Source organism: Enhydra lutris, unplaced genomic scaffold, assembly GCF_002288905.1.
Source record: "Enhydra lutris kenyoni isolate GAN:26980312 unplaced genomic scaffold, ASM228890v2 scaffoldscaffold72, whole genome shotgun sequence".
Lineage (NCBI taxonomy): Eukaryota > Metazoa > Chordata > Mammalia > Carnivora > Mustelidae > Enhydra > Enhydra lutris.
Window position 1 is genome coordinate 6,767,083 of NW_019154156.1, and position 15,505 is coordinate 6,782,587.

General features: G+C 39.3%; 1 protein-coding gene across 2 annotated transcripts in view; it reads right to left on the bottom strand.

Moving 5' to 3' along the window:
* Positions 1-236: 236 nt before the first annotated feature.
* The window catches only part of LOC111159975 (transmembrane and tetratricopeptide repeat containing 1), a 259,364-nt gene continuing 244,095 nt past the window's right edge, over positions 237-15,505 (bottom strand). Inside the window, exons 15-20 of one of the 2 annotated variants that reach the window (XM_022522697.1) lie at positions 13,651-13,786; positions 12,940-13,084; positions 11,793-11,930; positions 10,315-10,437; positions 7,331-7,408; positions 237-1,961 (exon numbers count right to left, since the gene is read on the bottom strand). In XM_022522697.1, the coding sequence (XP_022378405.1) occupies positions 1,821-1,961; positions 7,331-7,408; positions 10,315-10,437; positions 11,793-11,930; positions 12,940-13,084; positions 13,651-13,786 (761 nt within the window). In that variant the 3' untranslated portion in view covers positions 237-1,820. The remainder of the gene's footprint in view (positions 1,962-7,330; positions 7,409-10,314; positions 10,438-11,792; positions 11,931-12,939; positions 13,085-13,650; positions 13,787-15,505) is intronic. The other variant, XM_022522698.1, reaches the window with a different exon arrangement.

Sequence of the window (15,505 nt, forward strand, 5' to 3'; positions counted from 1 at the left end):
CCTTTGCATTTAAAATATGCCTTGCATCATCCCTTTACAGCGAAGTTCTTTTAACTAGACTTACCTTGACAAAAAAATAACACACAGGGGCAGTGTTGAAAAGAAGAAGGCTTTTTACCCTATCCTGGCCTGAGCAAGTGAAATCCACACACCTTTGGGATATGACATCTGTAGGCCACCTGGCTTAGCCTGCAAACAGCACTCTCCAGAGTGGTTCCTCCTCCTCTTCTTATTCTTTTTTTTTTTTTTTAATTTATGATGATGACCAAATTAGAATCAGGTGTTCCAACTTCTTCACTTTCAAAATATATTACCACCCAAACACTGAACTCCACTTCCTAATTTCTTTAGCTTTGGCAAGTGAATCATCAATACAAATTTTTTTGAGGGGCTGTTCAAACTTTACATTGTAATTCAGATTTGTGATTTCTGTATGATCAGTTCTGAAAGCTGCTATTAAAACCACTATGTACAGAGAAAAAAATTTGCGTGTGTGTGTGTATATATATATATATATATATTAAATATTTTATAAGTTACAAAATAAATAACACTAAAAACAAATGTCAAATTGTTAAGTTCCACTTTGCTGGCCTGTCTTTTAAATATAAATATGTATTTTTATAATTATGAATTTAGACTTTTTTCTCCCCTAAATTTTTTGAGCATTCGCCAAGAACTCTCCAATATTATAATTACAGAACCAAGAACTCTGGATTTCCATCACTCATGTTCTAAAGCAGAATTCTCATTAAATTTCAGTAGACAAATCAATAGAGCTTCTCTTCCATCCTCTTCATAGTCTATGAAGATTTTTGTGATATATTGTATAGCATTTTCAGTGATTAAATATAGTTTTCAAAAAAATAATAAATCTCTGGATGACTGAATGTTAAGATAATAAAGTAGAGCATTTCTCTTAGTTAATATCTTTAATATTTCTCATGTAGAATATACTATTTTTTTCTCCACCAAAATAACAATGTATGTGGAGTCAGAAACATTTATGATTCTAAAAGCACTTCTGAAATCTTAGAGCAGAATCACTACTCTAGTAATACTTGTAATAAAATTAAAATAATCTTAAACATTTCCATAAAGAAATTAGAGGAACCAAGATCCTTGATATTCCCCCAGGGATGAGAATACCCATACACAATTCCAGAAGCCTCCTTTTTGTTGTATCGGGCAATAGGAAAAGCTTGCATCCGAGTGGAATTTAATTCACTCTTCAACTGGGCTCTAGCAATATCCTCAGGGGGATATTAGACAAAGCTCACTTAACCACACCCTTTCTCCCAAATATTCCAGAAGATTCTACAAAAACTATTAGATACTCATTTCTAGTTTTGGAGAACTAAATGAGCTACCTCTTGGTGGAATTACCCAGATGGTTTATCCCAGAGATTTTCTCCTCTATGACATATCTCATCTCACAAGGAAGAGCTGCTCTGCCGTCAGAGAATTTAAGCCTCTGTATATGGGACATAAAAGTCTACACTGAGATGGAATTAGATTCTTAGGTTGGAAAAGCAGAGAAACAGATGAAGGGAAATCTGGAATTAAAGCCAACAAAAATCTGCAAAACGTGTAGTAGTTGTTTTACTTCCTCTCAGATGGAGCCCTTGCTTACTGTCTTCTTCCGTGGAAATGCAAGTCCCTTAGCACAGGGTTACCAGCTGGCATCCCAAAACGTGCCTCCCCAAACTCAGAGCGAGCGGAAAGCTTCTCTGTTGTGCCCCTGCTGAGGTGAAGGCCTCCAACACTTCTTCCTCTTCCAGAAGCACCAGCACTGTCCCTCAAGACTGGGCCAAACACGGCTACGTCTGATCCTTTTCTCGAACTTCTTGTAATCGTTTCTCTAGGCGATCCAACTTGGCAAGATTTTCCTGCAGCAGTTTGCTGTCTGGAACCAGCTGTAAGGCTCTCTTGTAATAAGCTCTTGCGGACACATAGTTTCCCTGTGGGGAAAAAGAGAGACGACAATTATAGTCTGACCCATCAGAACGCTCTTGGAGAATGCAGAGACTAAGAGACAGACCTTCTGGCCAAATTTAACAGGAATGTCCTCAGAAGGAAACCCTGTCTGCAAGGGTAATTTTATCCTTATCTTTTGGTGCTTTTGGAGAATCCATTTGTTTTAAGTACCAGGCCAGCTGGAGAATGTGAAGGATAAGAGTTACACCGTAAGGTGAAATGGCAGAAAAACAGATTTTCAATTCTACTAATGTATGGTATGAGGCTATCATTTCATAGGGCTCTCATGGGGTTGGTACTATTCCTTAGTAATCAAATGGAGCCATGGCTAGAGATGGGGGGTGAGGGGGAAGGAGGGAGGGAGGAAAGGGAGGGATGTTTGTGGGAAAATTCAAAAGTAGTGATGATTAAATAGTTTGGAATCTGCTAGACCTATTTAGTGGTGGAAGTTATTTTAATATCCAACTAACATAGAAGCAAGATTTGCCTAATATGGGCTTTAATGTAAACATACGGTTTTATAAAGTGAAAAGAACTGATAAGAACATGGAGTCAAATTTACCTAAGGTATGTGACGATATGAACCTGCTGGATCCTCTTAAAGCAGGAAAGAAGGCATAGCACCCCTGACCTGCTAAAGATACCTGTCACCACCCTCTGTTGGCCCCCATCTGCTTTGTTCCATGGCTTTCTAACTGGAAATGATGTGTGCCTGTTCCAGATGGTTCCAGACAAATTAGTCATAATTATTGTTTTCCAGGCCCTTTTCTGCTACTAAATTTTACCTTCCTTATTTGGTTCACCCTCTTTCACATCTGTGTCCTGCCACGTCTCAGAACTCTGAGTGTTAAGTTCTCTTCATTTCCCCGCATTTCAATTTGCTCTATTTTATTCTCCATTACAGCTCCATGCGGACAAAAACCAGTTAGTTACTCTCTGAATTCCCATCACAATTTAAAATAGCATCTCTAATTGAGAGTTCTATGTAGCAACCAGCAACTAATATTTACTGAACGCTTAACTATCCTCCAAAAGAGCTAATGCGTGTTAAGAGCTCAGACAGGCTGACACATAGTGAGTCCTCAGTCCAATGCTACCATTGTTGTCATTATTAAACAACCATCCAGGGTTGAGTAAACACCATCCCTTTATTACAGTACTTACTCGTCATATTGGTAAAAAGGAGAGTGAAAATGACAGAAAAGTTAATTGTAACTTTGGGAATCTAGGCTCTGACACATGCACAAATCAGAAAATATTTCTGATTAGCCCTGATTCTCATAAGAGGCTAAACAGAATTCTGAAGTGGTGAGACCCTGGATTTGCTTTATTCAATTGTTATTATTTTTCATCAACTCCAGCATTTATCTTCCAAGTATCTTGTGATGTTTACTAGGCTTAGCATACATGTGCAGACAACCGAGTGCTCTCAAAATATGTTTATATTACAGCCGACTTTGAAATTTTTCTGCTGAGTCTTCTCTGAATGTAGGCCTCAGCCCGATGCCTTGGCATTTCCTTCGCTGATTACCAGCTTTCTTCGTCCTTTCACGTAAAATCTACTGCTAGAGTTATCTTCTCTCCCTCAAATTGCTCTTTACTTGATTAAACTGGAAGCCTTGTTTTTTTTTAAAGTTATATCCCTTGATTCAGTGTCCCCAGTTCTGAGATGCTAAGATAGGGAATCTGAATTATCTAATTTCTAGAAATGTGCTATCTAATTCCACATGGCTATTTAAGCTTCCATCAATTACGGTAAATTAAGAATTCAGTTGCTCGGTTTTACTAACCACATTTCAAGGGCTCAACACGCACATGGGCTAGTGGCTGCTGCCTTTGACAGTGCAGCTATAGAACACTTCTGACACCATGGAGAGTTCCGTACGATGCCACTCAAGAAAATGCACATACGGCAATACTGAAAATAGTACTTTGTGGTGTGGTCCAGTTCATAGAACTCTTTGATTATAAAGAATGTATTTTAGCCTTTTTGGTCCATCCATTTCATCCTTTATGAAGCTTCATTATAATTATATTTTATTATCAAGCAGTATAAGAAAGACAACTCCCTTCTCATCTCTTCATGCCACGACCTGGCAAAGCCTTATTCCAACTTGCAACCTTACCACAACCCTTGGTATCCTAAGTTTCACCTGGGCTCAGGGAAGGAGAGAAGCCTGGAAAGAGCACACACTACCTGGCAGTGCAAAGAGAAAGATAATGACCACTCTCTCTTCAGGACCTCATAATAATCTTGCATCCTAATGGTACCATCTAAATGACCATATCCAAACCATGTGCCCGGTCTATATACTTATTCTGGATTGTAACATAATGAATTTACTGATATTAGATGATTTTTCAATTACAAACATAGCAATTTTATACTGTTCAGCCTAATTCATGATGTTTGCAAAGACGAAAAACTGCATAAACATTTCAAACATTACATTTCAAAATAATACACTCAATAGATCCTTCTTCAATCTCCAGATACCTTTTCAGGGGAAGTACCTCTAAATTTAAAGCAACGGACTCACTCGTTAATCTGAGAATTCAATGAACGTACTATTCTCCTTGTATTTCCAGACTTTTTGGAAAAGTCTTGAGTGTACTTACTGTACTTCTTAAAAAAAGATTTATTTGTTTGTGTGTGTGTGTGTGTGTGTGTGTGTGTGTGTGTGTGAGAGAGAGAGAGAGAGAGAGAGAGAGAGAGAGAGAGAGAGAGAGAATGAGCAGGAGGAGCGGAGGAGAAGGAAAGAGAATCCCAAGCAGACTCCATGCTGAGCTCTGAGCCCAACATGGGGCTGGATCTCATAACCCGGAGTTGAAACAAGTCAGCTGCTTAACCAACTTCACCACCCAGGTGTTCCTACTTATTATATTTTTTAAACTAACAACTGAACCCACTGCTTTAAATGCAGGCCCATGTCATCTAAAAACATATTGAACTTATTATTTTAAAATATAACTATTTAATATATTATTTAAATATTTAAAATTACGTTTCTTTCTCTCTCTCTCTCTATCTCTCCTTCTTCCTTCCTTCCTTCCTCCCTCCCTCTTTCTTGTATTTTTTTAAAAATATTTTTAATTTTATCTATTTATTTGACTGAGAGAGAGAGAGATCAGAAGGGAGAGGTAGAAGCAGACTTCCCGCATAAGCAGGGAGCCCAATGCTGGGCTTGATCCCAGGACCCTGGGATCACGACCCGAGCCGAAAGCAGATGCTCAACTGACTGAGCCACCCAGGTGTCCCCTTTCTTTCTGGTATTTTTTTCCAAATTTATTCCATGTGATTTATGATCAAGCTTAAGTAAGTTCATATTGCTAGACACCCTAGAAGGTGATTAAGATCAGAGCTCAGGTTATTCTGCTCTGATAAATGTCCTGTTTATTCCTCTGTTAGAGCACCAACTCTCAGTCACATTATCCCCTTCCAGCTATGTAATCACAAGTTACCTTTCTGTTTTGTTGTGTTTCTGAGAGTGACCAGTTTCCACTTAATAGTAAATCCTATTGGGCTTTTATTTAAATGCTAATCACTATATTATTGTTTTATTAATATAAAGACTGATAGAAGCCTGAAAATAGGTTAGCTAAATAAGAGCGATCCTTTAAAAACATGTCAGACCATGGCATCTCTCTGCTCAGAGTCTTCTAAGGACCCCAACTCATTCAGCATGGCATAAAAGCCAAAAACCCTGCATTCCCCTTCAAGGCTCTACATGATCCTGCCCTGTGACTTAACTCTGACTCCAGCTTCTACCATTTCATCTTACTTGCCTCCTCCCTGTTCTTCAAACACAGCAGGTACTCTCATACCTCAGGACCTTTGCATATGTTCTTTCCCTGTTTTGCCACATGGCTTTTCCCCTTCAGGTCTCTACTCAAAATCACTTTTTTTTAAAAAAGATTTTATTTATTTGACAGAGAGAGATCACAAGTAGAGAGAGAGAGAAAAGAGCAGGCTCCCTGCCTAGCAGAGAGCCCGATGAGGGACTCAATCCCAGGACCCTGAGATCATGACCTGAGCTGAAGGCAGTGGCTTAACCCACTGAGCCACCCAAGCAGCCCTCAAAATCACTTTTTAAAGTGAGGCCTTCCCTATTTGCGACAATGTGGATGGAACTAGAGGGTATTATCCTTAGCGAAATAAGTCAATTGGAGAAAGACAACTATCATATGATCTCCCTGATAATGAGGAAGTGGAGATGCAACATTGGGGGCTTGGGGGGGGGTAGGAAAAGAATAAATGAAACAAGATGGGATCGGGAGGGAGACAAACCATAAGAGACTCTTAATCTCAAAAAACAAACGGGGGGTGGGGGGGGGGAGGGGGGTAGGGAGAGGGTGGTGGGGTTATGGACATTGGGGAGGGTAGGGGCTATGGTGAGTGCTGTGACGTGTATAAACCTGGCAATTCAGACCTGTACCCCTGGGGCTAATAATACATTATATGTTTATAAAAAAATAAAAAAATAATTAAAAAAAATAAATAAAAAATAAAGTGAGACCTTCCCTAACCACCTTAATTTTAAATTTCAGCCCTTACTCCATGGTACTTCCTATCCCCATTCTCTTTTTTCTCCATAGCACTATGATATATTTTACATATAGATGTATGTATGGATGTGTTTATTTATTGCCTGTCTCTTTTAGTAAATGTTAGCTCCATGAAGACAGAAAGTTCTGTCTTACTTATTTAGTGTTCTATTCCCAGTGCCTGAAGAAAGAGTACCTGGCCCATCACATGCACATCACATGTCAAATGAACGGATGAATGAATGAATGATATCGAGTCTTTGAGTTCATTACTTATAGGCAGCAGCCTTCCCAAGGGTCATTTTTGATGATTCACTCAAAGATAGCTTTTCCTTTTGGAAAAACAAAAAACCCACAAATAAACAACCTTGCATTTCAGTAAATGATTAGGGAGTAAAAGATACATTAGGTACAGGAAATAATAAAGTAATATTTAAAGTAACACTGTACTCTTGACCATGAGTTAAGCTGTAGGACAATGAGGTCCAGGAAGCCCCAACAAGGGGCAGATTTTATTTGCTGTATGATGATACTTCTCTTAGGTACACATGGTTTTCTTTATGTTCAATAAAATCATGGAATATAATTTGTATAGACTTAGTTTTTAAATGACTTCATGATATTCAATATCTGGATAAAACAAAGTGAACATAATCTGTGCTGATTTCCCTTTTAAACATATAAGGCTTTTGGTCTTTAAATAATTCAAAGAGGGAATTAACAATATTTTCTCAATCTTTTGAGAGAAGACAGAAAGAGAAAATGGAAAGAAAAACCCAGATCCCTTGGAAATGAATTATTCTCCTACCTTGATGTGTTGGATTCCACCCATGTTCATCCAGGCCTGTGCTTGATCTGGATTTAGCTCCACGGCAGCTTTATAGCTCTAAATATACAAGAAACATTTTCAGGTTGAGAAAGGAGAACCCACGTTTAATGCTACAGGACTGTGGAAGTCACTTTCTACCTATGTGAGAATGTAAATGGTTAACACAATGAAACCAGACACTACTAGCTCACAGGTGTTCCCGTTTATTTAATTATGTTTCAAAACTGATCACTGGGAAGTGGAGGAAACAGAAATGTGTAATTTGCTCACAGAGACTGAGGATGCCCGCAGGGAATCCAGGTGATTTTATTATAGTGCATCATTTCTCTCTGGCCTTGACCCGCAAGAAAACGCTTTTGGATTTTTTCGCCATAAATGGAGTTTGTAAGAATATACTTTTTCAATGATCACAGAATCTTTTAGAATCTTTTCCTATGTAGCTCAGCCCTTTCACAGTATCACTGGCCTGGTTATTCAGCCTATACCGAAATCCTTGCGGTGACAGGATGCTCATTCCTTCCTTGAGGACATCTATCTTCCTAGGGGATAGTTTCAATCATTAAAAAGCCTTCCTTTATCTTCTGCCACAGGTCTTCATATGTCTCAAGAGAAATTCCTTCTCTCAAATACCTCTTTTGGTCTGGAAATGTGTATCCCATTAAATGTAGCATCTGTGAGGCATACGATAATATATTTTTTTAAGATTTTATTTATTTATTTGACAGAGAGAGAGAGATCACAAGTAGGCAGAGAGGCAGGCAGAGAAAGAGAGGGAGAAGCAGGATCTCCGCTGAGCAGAGAGCCCGATGTGGGGCTCGATCCCAGGACTCTGAGATCATGACCTGAGCCGAAGGCAGAGGCTTAACCCACGGAGCCACCCAGGCGCCCCAATACTGGTAATATTTTGCATGTTGTTTTATATCACCACTGGGTCTTAATTTAAGAGTGGTCACCTTAAGTAAAGCTAATGGCTATGAGAGTTGCTTTCAATTACAAAGCTAAGTATCTGTGTGTCTATTTTAATGCTCTTTGCTATTTTCACTGATGAACAGCTTCATAAAGTAAACAGAATCTGGTCCATCCCTCCTCCTGTTTTAAGAGAAACAAGCAAATAACAAGAAACTACACTTCTAAAGAGCTGGTAAAATAAACCTGAAGAATATGTCTCTTAGGTTAATTTGTATCAACAGAGATGAGAGTGTAGGGTAGGAATTAAGAACCTGGATTCAAATCCCAGCTCCATCTCTTACCCTCTGTGACCTTGAACAAGTTACATAACCTCTGAGTCTCAGTTTATTCAACTATAAAATGGAGACAATGACCATAGCTTTCTTATATGACTATTGAGAAGATCAAATTACTTAATATGTGTAAATCATAAATAAAAATGCTACTCATAGCCCTATTCCTATCTGTCATAGATCTAGCCACTTTATTTATTAATTGATTGGTTGATTGATTTTAAGTAGACTTCACACCCAGTGTGGAGCCCAATGTGGGGCTTGAACTCACAACCCTGAGATCAAGAATTGAGCTGAGATCAAGAGTTGGACGCTTAACTGACTGAGCCACCCAAGCACCCAAATCTAGTCCCTTTAAAATGATTATCTGATTTATAGTTAAAGCAACTGGAAAATACGTTTGTTTTCAATACAATGTATAAGATACAGATACCAGATAACTTCATAATTAAATTATATATTCATTAAATTGTCATTTTAAAATGCTTACATGTTACGGTATTAAAAATGTTCACAGGCTAAGGGGGTCTGGGCAGCTCATTTAATTAGGTGTCTGACCCCTGATTTCAGCTCAGGTCATGATCTCAGGGTCTTGTGATTGAGCCTCTGTGCTCAGGCAGCTGTCTGCTTCTCCTCTCCCTCTCTCTTTGCCCCTCCCCCTGCTTGAGCACTCTCTCTCTCTCTAAAATACATAAATAAAGCTTTTTAAAAAATGTTCACAGGGCACAGAAAAATACGCAATTTCCCCTTCAAATATGCCACTGTTTTAAGAGTTTATGTTCAAGTTAGTTTCCCCAAATATCTTTACCTGTTTTTAAATATTTTGAAAGTCACTCACTGTTTTCAGAAACAATAATATCATTTAAAATTTTACTTTTCTCATGTTATATTTAGTGTAATTTTATGACTTCATTAATTCCACCTTGTGGCTTTACCAGAAATGCTTGGTATTTCTATAATATTTTTATTTGTTTGGAATATCTTTTTGATTTCAAACTACGTACAAATTTTATTTGAGAGCTGTAGATATTGAATGCCGCTAAGACACAAGGCATTATGTTTTAGAACATGGAAGGAAGCAGTCCCTTTATACAAGAAGTCCAATCTAACTGGGGAGCAGGCACTGTGCACAGAGGATTGGGGGCGGGGGTCAGGGAAGGAGGAGAGAATAGGGAGAGTAAAAAGATGCCTAACAATACAATGTAATATATGATACTTTCAAATGACTTGTAGAGATGGTATACGTAAAAGTTCACAGGAAGCAAGGACACTGGGAGAAAGCAAGATCCAGATGGGCTTCCAGAGGGAGGAAGACTATGTGTTAGTGGATGAGAGGGAATCTTGTGAGGAATTGGGGGGATGTGTGGAAATGCCAAAGCTATTTAGATACTCGTCTAGATGGACTAGAGGGTTACTGCCGGCCAACAGAGAGAGTGAGAGAGGCAGAGTGAGAAACTAACTGAGGCAATAATGTGGCATTGCCTCAAACATCAAGTTAAAGGTGATAATTCAGAAAATAATGCAGAGGTACTGCAGATCTCTGAATAGTTAAAAAAATAGTCAATTATACAAACTAAACGTGTAACATCATGGCCATTAATCAAAAAATTCACTCCATAAACATGCCAGTCATCTTACATTTTACTATATATGCTTCAGTAAAGATTGAGTACTAATTTTAATCTCTTAATTTAATAACATAATTTGATTAAGTGTTTATACCTCGAAAGCTTTATCCAGAAGATTCTGCTCTCTTAGTTGGTTTCCTTTTGTGAAAAAAAGTTCAGATACGACTTTTGGGTCCTTTGGTTTCAGCTGGAGAGCCTTGTCGATAGCATCGAGTGCCTGCCAACAGGAAGACAGAATGTAGATGAGATGAAGAAAAACTAACTTAAATGATAATATTTATACTTTTTGTCCTTAAGTATTAGCTGGTACGGTAAATGACAATCAAAACACATTCTTCATTGTCTCTGATGTTCTCACTGAGAAATAATGTGGCTCTGACAAAGTAATTTTCCTATACTCCAGGGTTTCCATTTACACTGTGACAATGACATGTCCCTGGCCAGTCCACAGGGAAGTCAGTGATAAAGATGAAAGAAAACAAGACCTGGGGTCAGGTGATTTGCCCTGCCTTTGTCCATCCGGACCACTCCAAATACAGCCTCCTCTTAGGTCCCTGGTACCCACTCTGCCCCCAGCACCCACTGCCCCACTCCCTGCAGCTAGGGATCCTTCAAAACACAAATTCCACCATGTTGCTCTTCTCCTTAAAAGCCCAAGGCTTCTCCAAGGATAAAAAATAAAACCTTTGCCCTGGTCCCGAGCCCTGTGGGGTGTTGTCTCCAACAAACTCTGTGGCCATTATCTTATACAGTGCCCTGCTCCCTTTATGCCCATCCCTCAGACTTGCCATTTGCTGCTGCCCCAGGGCCTTTGCATATACTTTAACTGGCCTGCAATGCTTTTCACTGCCCCCCTTCATCTAGTAACTCCTATTTATCATTCAGCATTAACCTTCATATCACTCCACAGGGAACCTAACCTTTCAGATCACTCAGGTCCCTGATAACATGCTTGTTAGGACCATGACACTCTTCATGACATTACTGAGCATAGCTTTAATTCTACATTTGTTTTTGACTGCTTGTTTAATCTTGGTTTCTTCTTCTTCTATAAACTCCATTGGGACAAAGGTGATTTTTTTTGTTTTTCCTATACTACTTTATTCCTGGTACCTACCACAGAGGCTGGCATATAGTAGGCATTCCATAAGTACTTACTGAATCGCTCCATAAATTCAAGTCACATAACTTTTCAAATGGAGATAAACAATAATAGTTGAAATACAAGGTCACTGACCTGTATAAAGACTGCTATAAGGATTCTATAAATAACGTATTTGAAGGAACATAGAAAATGATGAAACATACAAATGTTAGTCTATATCTAGTTAGGTGAAAACAAATTGAGATACTATCACATAAAATCTTTAGACCAAGGATGAACCAAGAAAGTATTGTTTACAGGGGACATATTAGAGTTAGGGGGTAACTGTGAAAAGCATCTGTAAGATAGGATATGCCAATGGATGGCATTCAAGATTGCTCAGCCTCATAAATGTGCAGACTGGAGAATCATTCAGGCATACCTCATTTTCTACCTGTGAATCCAAACAATTCCAGTGTGGTCCCTACCTTTTCGTGGAGCTCCTGCTTGCTGTAGATTGCTGACAACAGGCGGTAGCATTCAAGGCATCCGGTCTCTTCTGACACAATGTGGTTGGTCATCTTCTCAGCCTCTTTTGTCTGACCCATCACAGCCAAAACCTGAGCCTGCAAAACCACAATGAACTGGCTTAGGAGACACTGGTATCACCTCATCAAACAAAGCATTTCTGAAAACAGGCATTCCAGAGACACTCCAGAAAAAAAATGCTTAGCATCTATTTGCAACTCAGAGAGAGAGCTGAATTCCCACAGTGTACAGGTGTAAAATTTTGTTTATTTATTTATTTATTAAGGCATATGCATGCACTGTGTGTGAATAGCAGGGACACCAAAGACATCAACGAAATGACTTGACTTTTTAAAAAATTCGACTATCTCAAAAGAAATGATTTCATATGGTTTCAACAGGATGTCATGTTTACAAAAAGATGACAAGATTGATTTATTGCAGATCTAAAGAAGAGTAGCAAAAATGCACATTTCCAAAAACTGAAATTAAAAATATTGCTGATTATTAATTTCTTCAATTTGAGAACCATACTCTAGCTATGTTAGAGAATGCCCTTGTTTTTAGGACTATATGCTGAAGTATTTAGAAAGACAGGGCGGGGCGCCTGGGTGGCTAAGTTGGTTAAGCGTGTGCCTTCGGCTCGGGTCATGACCTCAGGGTACTGGGATTGAGACCCGCATCTCCCGCTCCCTGTCAAATAAATAAAATCTTAAAAAAAAAAAGAAAGAAGGGCATGAGATCTGTAACTTTTTCTGGCTCACAAAAAAAATTAAACGTATTAATACTAAGCATCTGCACACATAAATATGCACATATGTACATATGTGGATGTATACACACATACAGACATGATAAACAAATTCATCAAAACACTAAAAATGGATAGAGCTGGGTGAAAGGGGATACATGAGCTATTCAGTAAACCAAAAACTTAAAAAACTTTTTTGGTGTCTACGACTTTGGTGAATGGCTCCCACACTGGCTATATGGGTATTCAGAAAATGGATCTATGGTAGTGCTCTAGTTGCAATTCTGGGGCTTCTGACCCAGCTCCCTGCATGGCACACTGCATGTCCGGCTCATCTCTTTCGCCTACGCACTCACCAGGGCTAGGCGGAGCTCCCTTTGAGAAGGTTCTAGTGCCGCGGCTTCCCGGTAAATCTGCAGAGCCTCGTCATACCGGCCCGTGTTATAATACAGCGCTCCCAAAGGTGATAATAGCTCTGCTTTGTGTGCCACCTGTAGGGCCCTGAGTTTTAAGAAAGGTGAACTGAAATTCTTATAGGTACATTCTGAAAGCGTGAAACGCAGGTTTAAGGAGGATGGTCCATGGTTTGAGACTCTCCAACGTGGTCTCTGTTTTTATAATCAAGAAGACTGTTTTTAAAACAGTCTTGCCACCCTCTAACTATAAGAATGTCTCTAGTGACCTCTCCATATGGAGACTGAGCTCCAAGGATCTTTCCCACTGATGGTGATAGGCTGGTTCCCATGCATGCACGGTCTGCCCCCCATATCCATTTTCGAAACTGCTATTTGTGGCGGGGGCTGCAGTCCGCAGCCTCAGAAAAGAATTCCAGCCTTGGTTCTAACCAAGGTTCTAACCTGCTGTTCTAACCAGTAGGACTTTAAGCCATCCCTTAAGATACCATTTAGTATTTAGTATTAGTCTCTTTGGAGAGGAGAATCTGGATTGCCCGAATTGGCAAAATCGGTTACTATTCTAAGAGCATGTCTGTTCTGATGACATAAAAATTGGAAGGGTGACTACTAAGGTCTTTGGGCAACTTACAAAGTGAAGAAAAGGAACTTTACCGTTTGTACCATTCTTCAGCGGCACTGTTGTCTCCCAAGGACCTGTAGAGCCTCCCCAGATTCACCATGGCCACGTGATGACTTGGGCTGAGTGTGATGGCCTGTTGGTAATGGGCCACTGCCTTCTCTGGAGAGCCTGTAGCCAGGGGTGGTTGGTGAGAGCACAGCAAGATTTAATTATACAACACATGAGGCTCTTCAATTTCTCTTCTGGTGTATATCATTCTTCTTCATATTACTGAGTCATACCATCAATTATTCAGTTTGTAAATGAGCTTGCATTTTGGCTTTGTCTCCTTGCCACTGTGTAGCTTTGGACCATTTTACTATTCATTCCCAGTTCCAAGGAAATTAATAATAAAAAAAAGGCAATAAAACCTAAAATCTGCTTTTTTCTTAATGTCTAGCATTTTAGCCCAAGTGTTTTTTGGCCTTTGCCCTAGTTAATATGATGTTTTGAGATTATCAGTGACTGTTGTTTATACAAGATACTGTTACTTCTCATTATATGAAAAAATAGATAGGCTATTATAGAAAAAAAAAAACTGTCCTGAAACTATTTCTAAGCATTGGTCTCAATTACTCTACCACAAAATAGTATCAGGGCACTGCTTTATCTTTTTAAAAATCAGACATTTTTGTAAAATGGTATTTATGTAATGGGACTTTAAAAAATAGTAATAATGCCTTTGCATTTGTTTTAAAGATTTTTTATTTATTTATTTGACAGAGATTACAAGTAGGCAGAGAGGCAGGCAGAGAGAGTGGGGAAAGCAGGCTCCCCACTGAGCAGAGAGCCCTATGCGGGGCTCGATCCCAGGACGCTGGGATCATGACCTGAACTGAAGGCAGAGGCTTTAACCCACTGAGCCACCCAGGCGCCCCATCTTTACAGGTATTTTTGACACAATTTAGCTGACTTTTTAAAAAGAAGATTAATTAATTAATTAATTAATTTGAGAGAGAGAGAGAGAGAGAGAGCAAGCACGTGCGCGCATGAGCATGCGAGCTGGGGGAAGAGCAGAGGGAGAGGGAGAAGCAGATTCTGCACTGAGCATGGAGTCCAGTGTGGGGCTTGATCTAAGAATCCTGAGATCATGACCTGAGTTGAAATCAAGAGTTGGCCACTTAACCTCCTGGGCCACCCAGGTGCCCCTATTTAGATGCCTTTTGCTACCCTTTAGCTGTGTCTTGGTACTTAAGAGGTATTAAAAAATATATCAAGGTATTGCTTTAAAGCTATGGACACTAAAGTGTAAAGGGCACTTAAGAGACCTGACAAAAATCCCAGGGCAACTGAGGATGAAGACCAGAACTAGAATCAAGCCTCTGGTGAGATTCCCCAAAGAAGCTTCCTCGTGAAACTACATCTAAGTGACTGAATTGCAGAATGGTCTGAAGTTCTAGATGAAATGGAATGTTTATGACCTGCAGACACGTTCTCAAGTGCACCTTCTTTGAATGGATGTCTGCACCATAAAGATTTTATGTCTGTGTAGATCTATGTACAGGTCACTGGTAATAGGGAGAATTTCCACCAGTACAAAATACATGACTATGAAGGAAGTGGCAAGAAGATATACAGGGTAGCCAGTGGGATTTTTAGGGGAGTAGCATTGTTTGTTGTTGAGGTAGAAGGAAGAGGGAAGACCAGATCAACAGGGGGTCTCTTCCAGTTTTTATATCTTCAGGACACCTAATGTATTAGTGTGTTGCTAAGAAACCAGCAGGTGGCACTACAAAACAATTTTACGTGTAAATATAAGGGGCATTTCCTAGGAGTTTTGGAATGCAAATTTACGTTCTATTAAACAGAAAAGTTTCAGATATACTAGAAAATAAAAACCCCTTTGAG